The sequence below is a fragment of the Rhincodon typus genome, chromosome 3, assembly GCF_021869965.1.
Source record: "Rhincodon typus isolate 14 chromosome 3, sRhiTyp1.1, whole genome shotgun sequence".
Lineage (NCBI taxonomy): Eukaryota > Metazoa > Chordata > Chondrichthyes > Orectolobiformes > Rhincodontidae > Rhincodon > Rhincodon typus.
Window position 1 is genome coordinate 49,915,302 of NC_063334.1, and position 17,531 is coordinate 49,932,832.

The window sequence follows — 17,531 nt, forward strand, 5'->3', positions numbered from 1 at the left end:
GCTAGAACAACATCACAAAAACAATATATCTGGTCTTATGATTGATTGTGGGAGTTTGCTGTGCTCAAATTGCCTGCCATACCAAATACACTTCAATACTTCTTCACGGGACTTCCAGTGAACCAACCATCATGAAAGATGCCGCATATATGCATATGCACTCTTTCATATCTATGCATTTACAAAGTTCAGCAATTAGGAATTTTTTCCTGTATGATTCCTCTGGTGATGCTACAGGATTAAAGTGAAAATTGATGGAGACTTGGCTAGGCAACTTACGATGTTCAACATTTAAATTCTTACCATGTCAACCTTAAGCTGGTAGCTCTTGTTTTTCTCTGGGATATAATATGTATCACAACCTTTGATGGAAGTAGATGGGATTAAAAGGCAACAGTGGCAATGGAAAGTGCTAATTAACAACTGCTTTGGCTCGTTTATCCTGAATGGAATGCTCTCATTTGAATTACTGTTGGGGAGGGCAAGTAATTCTTAAGGAACTAGTGCCGAAAGAAACACGATTCAGAGGATTGCTGGTTGCAGATCCAGGATGAATTTTAGGCCAAGTATGACTCTTATTTAACACTGCCTTATTTTCATGATCCTAACTTAAATGATCACATCATTATCACTTCCAAGACTTTTTTTTCTGCTTATGCATCTGCCCAATCTATTCACAGGTCATTTTGCCATGTGAACTGATATTCAAGCTATTATGTCACTTTGTATTTAAATACAATCTGAAAGACAAAATCAACAAGCAGATGAGATGGGTTGTGTTTTGCAATAGCTCCACCTTTATAATATGCAGAGCAGACGTCATTAGAAATGTGAGTTTCAGAATCAAAAGTTTAATCATCTTTAAATGAAACTACATACTTTTAGTCAACATATATTTATTTTTCAAAAATACTCAAGCAGCAAATCTGAATCATATTTACTTAATTTTTAATCTATAAATTATACTTTCATTTACATTGAACTTCATTAAGTATTACAACTAAACGACATTTTCAAATGTAAGTGTTTCAGCAGCTATCCATCTTATGAAAAAGGCAGTTCAGAATACATTCTACATTAAACTTCTTATAACAAAACTGATCCTTAAAGTAAAATTCACAGTTTTACAAAATTGAAACAGTGTTTATTGCCTTTGTAAATCAAGTAAATGGAGTTCTAGATCAGCAGGCAGTGCCTATTATCAACAATTACCTCATGCTGCATTGCAGCTTTCTTAAAAAAAAGCAAGAAGAATGGTGTTCTCCATAATATTGCTAAACAAAAATTTTGATTTTTAAAAGGAACTTCCTGGTTTACTTTTTAGAACAAAAATCAAACGTTAATTACAGTTCCACCTATTTGAAACTTACAAAATATTGATTGCAAAAAAGAACTTTTTCATAAGTGGACACCCATTTTACGAACTTGGAAAATTACCAAACCCCATTTAACAATCGTAGGTCCTGGACCTGAACCAATTTTTAAAAAAATGTTTAGGCACAAGTGATATGCAGAAACTATTTTGGAACGCTTTTTCAGCTCATCCTCTGTGCAGTTATTTACCAGGCAGTTCATTGCAGATTACAGGCAAAGGAAGGAAAAGGGAACAGTAATAAACAAAACAAAACAAAATGAAAACACTATTCGGTGTGATATTTCTGCAGAAAGACAAATAAATTAGCCTTTGCTTCCCACAAAGCAGACTGAACTGCCCATGGGAATGCACCAGTACTTGAGGCCTTTCTGTACATTGTCATTTCATGAATCCATCCTCAGCATAATTGAGCTAGCTTTATAAGCCAGCACATTTATGTTGTCAAATATCAATCCAAACATCAATAAAACTAAAGAATTATTAAATACTGTGACCCAAATCTTCTGCATCAGTAAACAAAAGTTGTAGGCAGGCCCATGCGCAATTCCCAAAGCAGCTGGGAATTGTTCTGGAAGTCAAAACTTCCAATGGGTAATTAAATAATATCCAGAAGTCTCTATATAAAGTCACCAGCTCCAAGTCAGAGTCAGAGACTTCAAAGGATTCCAATTGATTTGGCTCAAAGTTTGGATTAAAGCCTGCTGTAACTTGAATAATTAACTTTTTCCAACCAACAATCTCAACCTTGTGCACTCCTACCACCTGGAAACCCCATGACACTTGACATCATACCACTCGCGCATTTTGACATTAGACCCAAAGACCCTATCCCATTCCCCACACCCTATTGATTAAACCAGCCCAAACCAATTTGTTCCCCCTACCCAACCTATGCAAAGCATGCACGCATGTACTTATCATCCTAACCCCTCCACACAAGCACCCGACTACCCCTCTACTAGTTGTACCCCTCATCCACATGCCACTTTACATCTTCACTTACCTCACACACTTATTTTCTCTCAGCTGCTGTCAAATGGCTTCAAGACTTATAAATCTAGTAATACTGCAGCTGATAGTGAAAAATGGGGTGGGATATCAACGCTAATTCACTTCACTGTTGCTTGCATTGTTTCCTTCCCCGGACTATGGAAAGCTTTTGACCCCAGAAATTCACATGGAGTGCTCCTCCAAAGGTACGTTTTTTTTCATATGATCATGGTTCGAGATAGCGTTTGTGACCCTGATTAGAAATTCTGGGCCTATGTTAAACTGTAGTAAATACGTCGAGTGACAGTTAACCACTGCTTTCATGACTGAATATTTGGTCTACCTTAAGTCCATCATAGGTTATGGAAAAATGCAAAAATTGATGGAAGCCCAAACATGAAAACAGCATGCTTATCAGACTGTTAGCTTAAAAACAATGATGTGAAAATTTTTATTCCTTGTTGAAAGTAAGGAAAGTAGGACTTGTACAATTTCAATTTATTTTTGTCTTTTACTTTTTTTCCACCTCTTCTCCATCTCTACTGAAGACCTGGAGTGCCTCACTACGTTACAGATGAATGACCTCCAGTAATTCATTAATTGGCAATTATTTAAAAGATGTTGAGCATAGGCAAACTATACAATAGAGAAGTGAATCACACCATGCCACCTCTGGTTTATTTACTATCTACATCCTTCCACAGCTGGTTGGGGTCATCAAATAACGGGTAGGCGATGGCATTGTGATAACATCCTTGGACTGGTATTCCAGAGGTCTGAGCTAATGTTTGGGGGAACATGGGTTCAAATCCTACCAGGCAACTATTACAACTCAAATTCCAATAACAAAGCTAGTCATAGTAGTGGTGAGTGTGAAACCATTTCAATTTTTGTAAAGACCCATCTGGTTCACTGATATCATTTTAAGGAAGGAGATCTGCTATCATGTGACTCCACACCCACATACTAATGTGGTTGACTTTTATCTGTTCTCTGAAATGATCTTGAAAGCCACTCACTTCAATGGCAATTAGCAATGGCAAGAAATGGTGACGTAACTAACAATCCCCACATCCTATGAAAGGATTAAGAAGGAGCAGCAGCAGAAACTTTTGTTGATCTTTCCCCTACCTAACCAATGGATGTTAACGCCTTTGGATGTTACATCAGCTAACTCAGCACAGATTAGCACCGACCTGGACACAGTAGTTGTTATTGCTCAGACACAAAATGTAGCACAGTAATTGAGATTTGAGATTTTTGTCGCCTGGAAATACAGAGAAGGGGCAGAAATTTGGCCAGGTTTTGTCCCAAGTCATCATGGCAGCCTGTTTAGAATGAAACCTCCAACAAATGGGTCTGGCAATTTCCCCATCTCTGGGAAGTGTTATTCTGAGCAGCTGCTTCAACCGCGCATCCCAACCTTCGTTCCAGTCTTGCTGAGATTTTCTTTGGCACATAGGTGATCTGTTGTTTTAGATCACAACTAATTCTGCTTGGATAAACTACCACAATTTGAGATCTGCTCAGTGTACAAATTAAAAGTCCTCAGTACAAAATGAAATAGCTTGTCAGCTGAAAAGAGAAGACGGTACCTTAATGAGAAAACAGCCCCAGGACAAACCAGATCATTATAGGTCTTCAAATAAATAGCAATGTTTAACAACACCACATACCCCACACTAACCTGGAAACTGAATAGATTTCTCACAGAAAACTTTTACAATAATTGAAAAAGATTCAGAGTTAGTCTAGGTTCAGTGTTTACTGAAGTTACTATTTTAAATATCATTACCAGTAATGAATGTAGGAATGATTCAATGACATCTGTCAAGTAATGAATAAAGTTTGCATTCCTCATCTTCAATCAATTCCATGGATGCTGGAGAAATGAAATATAAACAAAGTTCTGGAGAAACTTAGCCGATCAGGTAGCATCTGCAGAGAGAGAGAAACAAAGTTAACATTTTGAGTCCAAATCTCCCATGCTTAACAGAAATTCTCCAGCACTTTCTATTTTTATTCAATATCTTTCATTTTTACAACTCACATAACTCCATTGGACCTGTCCTAAATTACCCTGAATACGTCATTGTATATGTTGTTTCATAAGAATTACTAAATTCTGACTGTTAAGCATATCTGGCTTGTAACTGGTGACCATAAAATTTAGCTTGCTTCAATGTACAGCATGTAGAATACAGTTTAATATTCTGGCTACTATATAAAGCAAATCAAATTTGAACTACTATAGTGGAGACGAAGAACACTTTCAAACCAAATCAGTGTCACGAATGCAAGGTGTTTCCAAGCCAGTTGTAATTTGCAATACTTGTCACTTGGTCGCTCTCACTTAAGGTGATGTTCATGTTCGGTGTTGATCATGCCATATACCATGGTCTCAGATTTTTTTTTTTTTGGACTAGCCTCCCCCAGCAGATGGGAACAAGCTTGAAGTTTTATAAATTGCACATCCCATCTCACTGATAATCTGTCAAATGCATTCTTTGTACAAGGTGTACATTAAATCTATAATATCCTATTACCACAGGACTCATGTTACATGCTGTATTTGTTACAAATTAGAATTTGGATGGCTTCCAAATATACTAACAGTGTTCTGCACAGTATATTTGAAGTTAGAGACAGAAGTTCAATAATTGATCATACATGGCATTGTCAAAACTCTGGATAAGTTAAAAGACTGACAGATTGAGTGTTGCCATAATGATACATCCCTGCATTTTACCTAAATGTAGGACCTAGGGACATGATGGTAGGGAAGATAGGCAAAGAAAATTGAGTTACTAAAAAAGTGCTTAACTTCCTATCTGCTACTCACTTTGGAAAATAAAATACCCCTGCTATGTTCCAATTCTAAATGGCAGATAACAAGTTGTATAGGTATTTGTCTCGAATTGATTATGCAGAGTAAAGATTGCAGCCAAGATACAATTGTTTAAATGTCTTATTTGTTCTTATCATGCTTCAGCAATTAAAAATACGTGTGCACGTTTCAATCAACTTTTGATGCATTACGTTTTCAAGCTGATTTTGCAACTGCGTCTTTGGAAAGTTAAAATATATTAGCAACTTTTGAACCTAGTTCCGTTTTCTGCAATTCTGCAGAGCTAACCAAAGCAAAACTGCTTTGCAATTCAGTGTTAATTTTTACACAACTTAATAACTTCGGGTATATAACTGATAGAAGCAAGCTGTAACTGACAATGAAAGCAGTCTTAAAAATGTTTTAACAATAATTACGCTAAAACAGATTGAAAATGGCAACAGTAGAAGAAAGAAGGTGAACTTGGAGTATTGAACAGTGCATCACAAAAGATGATGGTTAGGTGGAAATCTCAGAGCATGTTGTTCAAACTTTATCAATTATGCTTTCATGTGCTGTCTACTATTTTATTCCAATCCTGTGTACTTCCAAAGTTATTAAAGTTTAAATTTGCATGAGGATTTTCTAAACATCCTGTATTTCATGGCAAGTTCGTAATTCTGCAATTTTTACTTATTGGGTAGAAAGTCTTGATAGCTTGGGGTTTCCTGAAATTACAACTGAAGCAAGTCTTTACCATTAGTCATGTTCTAACTAAGCTTAATAGGGTTTGCAATTGATTAAGATTAAGCGAAGTTCAGTCAAAAAAAATTAGTCAAGTGTACTAAAAACTGTTTTTGATGTCACAAGTCATAAATGGAAATACAGCAAACTTTGTTTTAACTGGCACCTTATAAACTGGCACTTTTGATGACTGGGAAAAATTATATACCTCAAATATCGCAAAGTTTACTGTGTTATTCTATCCAATTATTGCTTTTTAATTTATTTAAATATACTTGTTGTTTAACGGCCACACAAAATATCAACAATCGATTCAATTTTGAGTCACTTTCTCCTCAAATACTGCAATCTACCATGATGTCCGAGCGGTCAGTTTAGAGTCCAAGTGAGAAGGCTCTCTGCCGGTAAGTTTTTTTTAAGGCAGAGTTGCATTATTATTTAAGTGATTTATGCTGTAAATAAAGTATAACGGTGATGTGTATTACGTTTTTTTGTTACTTAGTGTGTATTTTTGCATTGATTATCTGGACCTCTTGATTATCTAGAATACTTGATCAACCGGCATACTCCTTGAGCAATGGGTGCTGGTTCATAAAAATGTTTGCTATATTTTAATTTACTGAACAATGGGTTTTTGCAAAGATTATGCTACATCCTTTGCTGTTCATGCTGTTCAAGCTGTTCAGAGATGGGGTGGAGGTTCTGTCATACACTTATCCTCTCCATATAGATTAATACCATTAGCAAATTTTATAGTGTACACATTCAAAGAAATCTGAACCAACTAGCTGATGCGATTGTAGGTAGAAATCATACAGTTAAGTTTAAGGTACAGGTAGTTCTCCTATAACATGATAATTGTGTTCTTGAGTGACCTTGCACTGTAGAAAATCACGCTATGGAAAATCATGTTATAGGGATATCACTATAGAAAATTGCTATACTGTACAGTAAAAAGATCATGTTATCCAAACAGCATCCACTATTTATCAATCACGTTACAGCCAATTTGCATTAACAAAACAAGCGTTATAGCAGAAATACCTGTATGTAATTTGAACTTCCATAAAATTAAAATATCTATTTAGATTTAAGTATATTATTGAACATTAGTAGAAAATATCCAACTAGTGTGAAGGTATTATAACGAGATGCATCGCAAGGACATTAGATAAGCTGCTCGGACTTTATATGCACGATTGGAGAGGCTTTGAATATCATGTCCTGAAGGAATACTTGTTATAATCTGCCTAGTAGTATTTGTGTGCCTCAGAGCTACTCAATGGTTCATTTCAAGTTGTGAGATAACTCCCAAACAGCAAAGAAGTTGAACTGTTATTATACAGCTTTGCAATAGATGTGATTATGTAGTTTAGTGATAAATATGAATATGATTATTTTCACAACTCTCTAATAATGGTAGCTAGGACTCAGCGCTTAAAATGCCTACTGGGAAAATTCACCACAAAATGCCCAGGAAAATTAAATCATAGGGGTGACTATTTGGAGAAAAGTTGCCCCTTATGTGAACAATCAGAATTTGAGGAATTGCTTCACCCATCACAGGCTTTTTCTCTCAAGTGCTTGTTGCTGATTGGTTCACAAGACTGGATTACCAAATAAATGAGATGGTGAGAATGAAAAAGGAGCCCTGAAGACCAAAAAGTAGCCCTTGAGAAAGTCTCCACAACAGCACTTCAGGAGGGGGGAATTAGTTGACATCTGATGGCCATCATACTTTCCAGCACTCACACACTGAGCTCTGTGTCAGATTAAACCATTGTTTTTGATTGAATCTAGCAGACCATTGTGAATTTCAAGAAAACAGAAAACTGCAGTGTACAAAAACTGCATAATTGCTGTATTTTTTAAACTGAAGTGGGACTGGTGCAAACTAATACAAATTTCAATTTCAGAAACAGCATGATCTCTGAGTAATAAATTAGCTTTCAACTATCTATCATTCTTGACTTGGTTTCTTCAGACTATTTAATATGACTGATGTTTATCATTGGCTGAAGAATGTTAACTAAACAATTAGATGGTGGAAAATCAGGATGCAGATCAAATTAGGTTAATTTCATTTGGTTGATAGAAATCTGCAAATTGCATTTTTTGCAAAGAAGGTAACATGCTTCTATGGCTTTTCACTTGCTCTAAATTTTAATCACTATTTTCTGCACAAAATGGTGGATAGGTAGCAACAGAAGCATTTTACAGTGCAGTCACATTCATTCATCTTATTGCTGCTTGACATTCAAAATCAAGAATGGTTTTTGTAAAATTCTGTACTGAATCACCAGATTCTTCTTCTGAGTCACAATGTAGGGCCTCTGAAGTTCTTGCTTTTTCAGTGTCTGATGGGTTGGAGTTACACTGTCTCTTCAGCAAGTTTCTCCATGTAGTAACTGAAAGAGTGATAGATCACATTATTCATTTTATTGCAAATTAGATATATCAAATTACAACATTCTGTGGGAATTTCCATTTTTGTGCTCTGTTGCAATTAAGAAACATAAATAAATCCAATTATCAAGTATTCTAATTAAATTCAAATACAGCTTATTGGTCTTTTTAAAAAGAAAATAGACCTGTTTGACTGGTATTATTTATGGTATATTTCATAAAGGTATCTTAGTAGCTAAACAGAAGATTACAATTCTATTTAATAAAATAAAGCAAATACCTTTCAAATTAATTTTTTGAAACAAATTTTCTTTTGCAGATTTTGGACAGATATTTATAAAAGGTAGAATATATATTTGCAACTTTTCACGCCATTGGCGAATTTAAGCTGAGTTAAACTCAGATTAATCCTTTACCACAAGGAATACAATTTTACTTCTTTGTTTGGGTGCACATGGGTTTTCAGAACTGCTCGGGAGTCTACTTGCTCATCACTACAATGGAAACTTTTCTTTTCCATTTTAGTCCCACATTCAAGTTAAATAATGCAAGTCAGAAAGAAGTAATGTAGCTTTTTTCTAAAAAAAAATACATAGAAGGTTAGAATCCACAAAGAGCCAGATCAACTGAAGTTGAACTAGTACAAATGAAGCAAAGGAAGAAAGAGGAGGAGGAAAGGAAAAGATCTTATTTTGTACGGTTTTCAGCATTTAGCATTTGTAGTTTACAGCAGACATCACATTTGTTTCAGCATTTGTGCGAGATGCTGATTAAAAAAAAATCTCAAAGACTTGACCTTGCCTGCAGTTTAAAAGAATCTCTGCGTTAAACGTATGGGGAAATTAAGTTCAGATTCAGGACATCACTTAGAGAATATTACTGATGAATTGCCAAACAGAATTGATCAGACAGACCTACATGTCATGTGATGGAAAAATAATGGAGAATGGCCTCACACTTATGTTGGTTTCCAGATGTACACTCTACCAGTGTGGCAGTTCTCGGGTGGGAAAAGGGGCTGGTCAAGGGGGACCGGGCAAAATACATCGAAGCAAGACTTTCAAGAGCAGGACACCAACTGGGCTGGAGTGAGATATTGTGATGGACCAGGGCCAGTGGCAGACCCTTGCTGCGTATTGTTTCCACTGGTCTTGTGTGGGACAAGTCAATGTACATAAAACTTGATGCATTAATTAACCTTTAATTCACAACAGAATTATGCTTCAAACCCTTGCTTGAACTACTAATGAGATAAATGGTTAAACAAGGGGCTTTTTTCCTAAATTTCCTTTAGTGCTGAGGGCCCTCAATCATGAGACCCTTACAGTAGTTTCTTTATAATAATAATGTTTCTTACTGCAGTTCAACACTAGGCCCAAAACCACCGATGCAAAGGAGAAGCCTAATCACCCTTTAGAGATGACAAATTATAAGATCCTTTTGTCAAAAGTTCTGTTGCCCATTTCCTAAATTAGAGCAAATTTTGTTCAACTATTAACCCATCCTCGCTGGTTGGTCACTGCCTAGGGCCTCAACTCTGGAATTTTCTCTCTGGACTTCACTGATCTGCAGCCTCACTTCCCTCATCGAAGACACTCTTTGAAACCTAAGTCTTTGCCTTAAATGTTTGATTACTTATCTTAATATCGACTTGCATTTTGCTTTATAATACCTCTGTGAAAGCCTTGGGATGTTGCATTATGTTAAAAGTGCTATATGAATTGTCATGCAAAATCCTAGACGTGACTTATTTACAATGAATATGCTAGATTTTACAGTACCTAGAGAACTTGCATATATACATCCTACAGCCTCAGTATCCCTGAGGGAAAAGTTTGCAAGTAATCTAAACATTTCTAACAGCAGAATATGTACAAATTTAATTATTACATTCCTAATTTGCAGAACAATTTTGTGCATGGTTGCAAATTAACCAATATTTCAAAATTCAAAACTAGAGTCCCATATATAAAATGCTGCGAAGAATGTTTGAGTGAAGTTGTACTACTACACCGTATTTGATATGCACCATATTCTGGTTCCCTGGTTTCCAAAAATGACTGAGAGGTCATGTTATCCAACGTAGTTGCGCTTTCCTCTGTCAAATCGCACAATGGCTCCTCTGAACATTCTTCAACCGCCTTACATTCTTGCTCTAGGGCATTAAGCATTTCCTGATATGCTTTCCTTGCTTCTTCAGTGAGTTCAACCATTTGATGAAATTGACTCTGTTAAGTGAAATATCCAGAAAATTTAGTTCAAAATATTAATTCTTATCAAGCCATTTTTTGGTTTAACAATAAAGTAAATCTCTTTATTGTAATCCAGCTACCAGAAATTCACTTTAAAATTGGCAGAGATTTCAGTTTTTGAAAATTTAATTTCCAACAGAAAATATGAAACAATACTTTTGACATTGTTCTATGATTTTAGTGAATTATCATCAAATTACTGAATGCTTCAAATAATACTACATTAAGGAGTTGGTGAATTTGATTCCTGATTTACAGGAATATGAAGGCGCCCATGAAAGTTCCCCCAATGGACCCTCATCTACAAAGCGATTGATTAATATGATTTTTTTGAACAGAAAGAAATCTTACAAATTCACTCACTTTTATCACACAAATCTGCATCTGAAGATAGCTACCACTTTATGATGGTTCAACTTCATTTTAACTTTATCAACCAAAAATTGTCTCATCCTGCTTCAAATAGTCTTGGTCTAAAAGAGGCTATTTTTAATTCAGCACATAAGCTGCTACACTAACCCTTTAAAAGTTCTGAGAATCTGACAGAACAAAGAAAAATACTGACGAAGTATATTTTTATTACACTCATCCTGCATCTGATACCCGACAATGATACCAGCTGTTTGCATGGTGCAGTTAACAACAGACTTCATATTGATCTATATTTGACTAGAATTCAGCTTACTAGAATATTCTGAGCAGGTAGACTTCCACAGAGGCAAGCGCTCAAAGATTTAGAAAGAGAACTGTGGATTCTGAAAATTTTAAACAAAAATACAATGTGCTGGAGAAACACAGGAAGTCTGTTGAGAGAAAAACAGGTTATGTTTGGTCAGGACTCAAATCATTTACTCTTTTCCTCAACAGATGCTGCCAGGCCTGCTAAGCATCTCCAGCACATTCTGCTTTTGTTATATAAAAACCTGTTGCTTAGACGTTTAAATATTCTCTGGAAGATAAATGGATTTTCTGGGCCCTTCTAAAATAAAATTTCCAACCACTATCTCTGGGGTTATAATGCAGCTGGTACTAACAAATGGTATGAAATATCCCTCTGTCTTTAATGCACTTACAGCTGAAAATGGCAGTTAGAAATAAAACTTGGTAGTTCCAGTGGATTATATTATCTGAACCTTCCTAATATTTATGACAAACTGAAAGAAAACAAAGGTCGGCATAACAGTGTTTGAAAGCAATGATATGTTGTGCTATTGTTTGAAGAATACCCAAACTATATTCCAACTTTCTGCATCTCCAATTCAACTCATCCACAGAGTTTACTGCTCCCTTATGCTCCTGAAACCACTCCATCTATGTCAATTCCCCAAACACCAGTTCCTAACCATCCCCTTGACCTTTCCACATCATGTTGTCTTATTACAATTGTACAAATGAGACCACACCTGGAATACTGTGTGCATTTTTGGTCTCCATATTGCTGGAAGGATATACTTGCATTAGAGGCAGTACAACAAAAATTCAATAGACATTTTTTTCAAATCAGTCATGGGATGTGGGTATCTCTGGCTGGCCAGCATTTATTGCCCATTCCTGGTTGCCCTTGAAAAGATGGTGATGAGGTGCCTTCTTCAACCTCTGTAGTCAATGTTCTGTACATACATCCACAACGCTATCAGGGGGGGATGCAATGCTGAATTAAATCAGGCTGATTTCCTCTAGTTTGGAAGAGTGTGTGATTGATATACAAATATTCTGCAGGGGATTGACAGGACTGAAACTTCGAGATTGTCTCCCCTGACTTGGGAATGTAGAACAGTCTCAGGCTGGAGGTGCCAGGGTGAGAAGTATAGCTTCAGGTTGACAGACAAATTTGGTCACATAGAATTAAAGGACATGAACAGCTTGCAGGAAATTAGAATTGAACTCAAAGTATAGCCAATAATCATATTGAAAGCTGAATGCACTAAACCCGTCATATAGTCTACTCTTAGGTCTACTTATAATATCATATTAACCCTCTGACATTTCTCTCATAAGCAGTTTTCATGGGAGTCCTCAACATTGACTTCAGACCCTATGAAGTGCCATGTCATCAGTCAAACATGAGGAAATTTCCTATTGATTACCACTTTCTACACCCTTCTTTGCTGATAAATCGGTCCTCCTCCAAGTTGAACACCAAGTGGAAGAGGCGGTAAGGGCACAAAATACATTTTAGGTGGGCCCTGAATGTCGATCAACAAGACTGGTTTAGTAGCACCAATAGTAACCAATGCCCTAAAGGACTCAGCTACTAGACTGGGTGTATGGCAACTTGTGGTGGGACTAAGAGGAGCAATAAAACTTACTTCACCTTGTTCTCAAACAATGTGATGCATCTGTCTTTAACAGTATCATGACAGAGTGACCACTGCACAGTCCTTGAGGAGACAAAGTTCATCTTCACATTGAAGATATCCTCTATTGTGTTCAGCACCACGACCAAGCTAACTGAGATAGATTTTGAACACATCCAGAATGTTGCGGTTGTACCGGATGTTGATGTCACTTTTGGAGTACTGTATACAGTTATGGTTGCCTCACTATAGGATAAATATTCTTAAATTGGAGAGGATTCAGAAGAGATTTACAAAGATGTTGCCAAGACAGGAGGGTTTAAGTTATAAGGAGAGGTGGATAGGCTCAGACCTTTTTTCAATGGAGTGTAGGGGGTTGAGGGGTTACCTTGTAGAGGATATAAAATAATGAGGGGCATAGATAAGGTAAATAGCAAGGGTCTTTTCCCTAGGGTGGCAGAGTTCAAAACTAGAGGGCATATTTTAAGGTGAGAGGAAAAAACATTTAAAAGGGACACGAGGGGCAATTTCTTCACAAAAAGTGGTTCATATGTGGAATGAACTGCCAGAGTAAGTGGTAAATGCAGGTACAGTTCCAACATTTAAAAGACATTTGAACAGGTACATAAATAGGGAAGGTTTAGAGTGATATGGGCTAAACGCAGGCACCTGGGACTGTATGAGTTTGAGAAACTTGGTCAGCATGGACGAGCTGGACTGAAGGGTCTCTTTTTTGTGCTATATGACTCTGAATGGACATTTCTGAGGTGATGTGGGTCATCATCAGCAGCAGAATTATATTGAACTACAATCTATAAAGTCCCACTCAATCATTACCATCAAGTTGAGGAACAAACTCTGGTACAATGAAGAGTGCAGAAGGCCATCCCAGGAACAATGTTAGACATACCTAGTAATCAGGCATCAACCTGATGAAGCTCGGAGGTAGCGAGAACTGCAGATGCTGGAGTCAGAGTCAATACAAAATGGATCTGGAGGAACACAGCAGGTCAGGTGGCATCAGAGGAACAGGAAAGTTGATGTTTCGGGTTTACACCCTTCATCAAGTCGTCAATCCACACTGTACTGAACCTGGTGAAGCTACAGCATTGGACTACCTACGTTACAAGGAAGCAGAAAGCAATAGAAATGGCTAAGCTATTCCACAACCAACAGATCGCAGCTAAACTCTGCAGTCCTGCCACTTCCACTTGTGAATGATGGTGGACAATTAAACACCACAACAAAAGACAAAGCTGAAGCATTTGCATTCATCTTCAGCCAGAAGCAAAAGCCATCACGACCTGGCATCATGAATGCCAGTCTGCTGCCAATTCAGTTCACTTCATGTGATGTCAAGACGTTGCTGAAGACACTGGATACTGCAAAGGCTTTGGCCCCAGGCAACATTCTGGAAATAGTACCCATTAAGTGTGTGCCAGAACAAGCCATTGCTAGCCAAGCTGTTCCAGAGGGCACTGGTGTTAAGTAACCAAGGAGGATTGTGGGAGAGGTTGGCGCAGTCACCACAACCGCTAGTTTGGAGTAGCAAGTTTACTTCCATCAGCAACAGCGAACCAGAACCAGAGAAGCTGCTGACAGGAGCAGGTAAAAATTCATGTGTGGAGCACTGACCTTGATTCATGACATAGGGTGTTTTGTCAGAGCTGCACTACTTCACATCACAAGTTCAAAAGTGACATTTTGGACAGAAAGGCTCCTGATTGATTAGTACTGGTTGGGTGATTTTTGTCCCCTTTACCTTCAACTTCCATTAGCCATTTCATACCCATAAGGTTTTAGAGTAGTGGGATTCAGGCTAGTGGTACAGTAGTACAGTACTGGGATTTAGAGTACTGTTCACAAGATAGTGTAATTATTATTTTTTAGTGAGAATCTAATAGGGGGTGCCTAGTTAGCTGTAAATTAATTTAATTGAAGCTTATTTTAGTTAAATAGTTGTTTGAGTGTAAAAATGGCAGTCAGTGTGATATTATGTTCATACAGACCACATGGATTGGTTGGAGTAGCAACTGAATACATTTATGAGCATGCAAGAGGCAGAAAGCATCATAGAAAGGAGTTTCAGAGGCGTGGTCATAGCCAGGGTTCAGGCAAATAGGTGGGCGACTGCTAGAAGGGGCAGGCAGGCAATGCAGGAGTCCCCTGTGGCTATCCCCCTCTCTAACAAGTATACTATTTTGATACTGTTGGGGAGGAGGGGGCGGGTTAATTGCCTAATCAGGGGATGGTGACAGCAGCAGCCCAAGCAGTGGCACCACACCTGGCTTTGTGTAGAGCAGGGAGGGTCTGAATTCAGTTTGGCGGCAGTGATAGGTGGGCGGGCAAATGGACGGATGATTTTATTGTCACATATATCTTGAAGATACAGTGAAAAGTGTTTTGTCGCTACAATCCAATGCCATTTTGAGCTACAAAAAGAATAAAAAGAAATTACTTAAATGAGAGTTCACCATCTGTTCAAATTGGGTCTCAAGCATGGCTCCAGAGCTTCTGCAAGGTCTCAGGAAAGTGTTCCAGTCCTCAAGGAACCCCCTGTGGACTAGCTACAACAATGCAATGCCCCAGTAAATGCTGGCTCTGCTATCGTCTGACACTGCCAAGAGTCCAGGCTCCAGGAGTCTCCGTTCCGGACACTGCTGCCGATGCTGCAGCCACCACCCCACAGGTTTGATGCACAACTTCTCATTGACCACTTCCAGCAGACCATGGTTCCTGGACACTCGTTCAATGGAAACCTATAGTCAGGGGCACAGATAGGTGTTTCTGTGACCACAAAAGTGACTCCAGGATGGTGTTTTGCCTCTCTGGTGCCAGGGTCAAGGATGTTTCTGAGCAGGATCGGGACATTCTCAAAAAGGACAGCCACCAGCCACAGGTCGTGGTACATATTGCTACTAATGACATAGGCAGGAACAATGACGAAATCCTACAAAGGGACTTCAAGAGAATTAGGTTTTGAGAGGAATAGGAAGATATTAAATGTTAAATATGTGACTGAAGAGGTGGTGTAGGGAGGAGGGCATTAGGTATGTGGATCAGTGGGATGTCTTCCATGGCAGGTGGCACCTGTACAAGAAGGATGGGTTGCAACTAAACTGGAGGGGCACCAATATCCTGGCAGGGAGGTTTGCTAGTCACTTTATAGATTCATACAGCGCAGAAAAGGCCCTTTGGCCTAACAAGTCTGCACCAACATAACTACCACTAAATGTGCGCTAATCCCAATTTCCTGCACTTGTCCAATATCCTGGAATGTTATAATATTTGAAGTGCTCATTCAAATATTTTTTAAAGGTTGTAATGTATCTGGCCTCCAATACCTTCCCATGTGGTGCATTCCAGATTCCCACCGCCGGCTGAGTGAAAAAGATTTTTTCCCCAAATCCCCTCTGAATCTTGGGAGGGTTTAAACTAATGTGCTGGGGGTGGGAACCAGAACAGTAGGTCATTAAGTGAAAAGACCAAGTAGGAAGTAGAGACTAAAGTCAGTGAGGCTAAAGAGGAAGAACAGACAAGAAATGGTTACTGAACAGGGCAGGACTGATGGTGCATTTGTATAGTGCATTTGTTTTAAAATGAGGGGTATGACAGGTAAAGCAGATGAAATTAGGAGCTTGGATTAGTGTACATAACTATGACATTGTAGCTAATACAGAGACTTAGTTGAGAAAGGGACAAAACTGGCAGCTTAACATTCTGGGATTTAGATATTTCAGGCAAGATAGAGAAGGATATAAAAGAGGTGGGGGTAGGTGCATTACTGGTTAGGGAGAATATCACAGCTGTACCGAGGGAGGACACCATGCAAGTCTCATTCAGCAAGGCCATATGGGTAGGGTTCAGGAAAAGGAAGGTTGCAATCACTTTGATGGGATTGTACTGCGGACCTCCCAAATGCCATTGGGGAATACAGGAACAGATATGTGGACAGATTATGGAAAAGTGTAAAAACAGAAGGGTTGTTGTGGCAAGTGCTTTTAACTTCCCCCTGTATTGACTGGGACACCTTTAGTGTCAGGGGCTTGGATGGGGTGTTGAATTTGTTAGGTGCATCCAGGAGGGTTTTTTGAAGCAATATGCAAATATCCAATTACAGCTATACTAGGCCTGGTATTGGGGAATAAGCCCATCCCAGATGATCAAAGTTTCAGAGGGGGAGAATTTTAGGAACGGTGACCACAATTCTGTACATTTTAAAGTTACGTATGGATAAGGTTAAGATTGGTCCTCAGGTGAAAATATTAAACTGGGGGAAGACTAACTGAGAATATTAGACAGGAACTGGGGAATGGAGTGGCTGTTTGAGGATAAATCCACATCTGTCATGTGGGAATCTTTTAAAGACCAGTTGATAAGAGTTCAGGATTAGCAGAACATTTACGTTCTGCTCGCAAAAAAGACCCTGAAATACCGGTTGCCTGCCACTTCAATGCACCACCCTGCTCCCTGGCCAACATCTGTGTCTCTGGTTTGCTGCAGTGTTCCAGTGAAGCCCAACGCAAGCTGGAGAAACAACAGAGATACCAAGGTGTAGAGCTGGATGAACGGAGCAGGCCAAACAGCATCAGAGGAGCAGGAAGGCTGACGTTTTGGGCCTAGACCCTTCTTCAGAAACC

At 38.4% G+C, this 17,531-nt stretch overlaps 1 protein-coding gene across 4 annotated transcripts in view; it reads right to left on the reverse strand.

Moving 5' to 3' along the window:
- Positions 1-931: 931 nt before the first annotated feature.
- The window catches only part of LOC109915183 (selenocysteine insertion sequence-binding protein 2-like), a 112,296-nt gene continuing 95,696 nt past the window's right edge, over positions 932-17,531 (reverse strand). For 3 of the 4 annotated variants that reach the window (XM_048621447.1, XM_048621453.1, XM_048621443.1), the window contains 3 exons: positions 10,372-10,570; positions 8,237-8,344; positions 932-4,303 (listed from right to left, as the gene is read on the reverse strand). In XM_048621447.1, coding sequence (XP_048477404.1) covers positions 4,293-4,303; positions 8,237-8,344; positions 10,372-10,570 — 318 coding nt within the window. In that variant the 3' untranslated portion in view covers positions 932-4,292. Of the gene's footprint in view, positions 4,304-8,236; positions 8,345-10,371; positions 10,571-17,531 lie in introns of those variants that run through there. The other variant, XM_048621460.1, reaches the window with a different exon arrangement.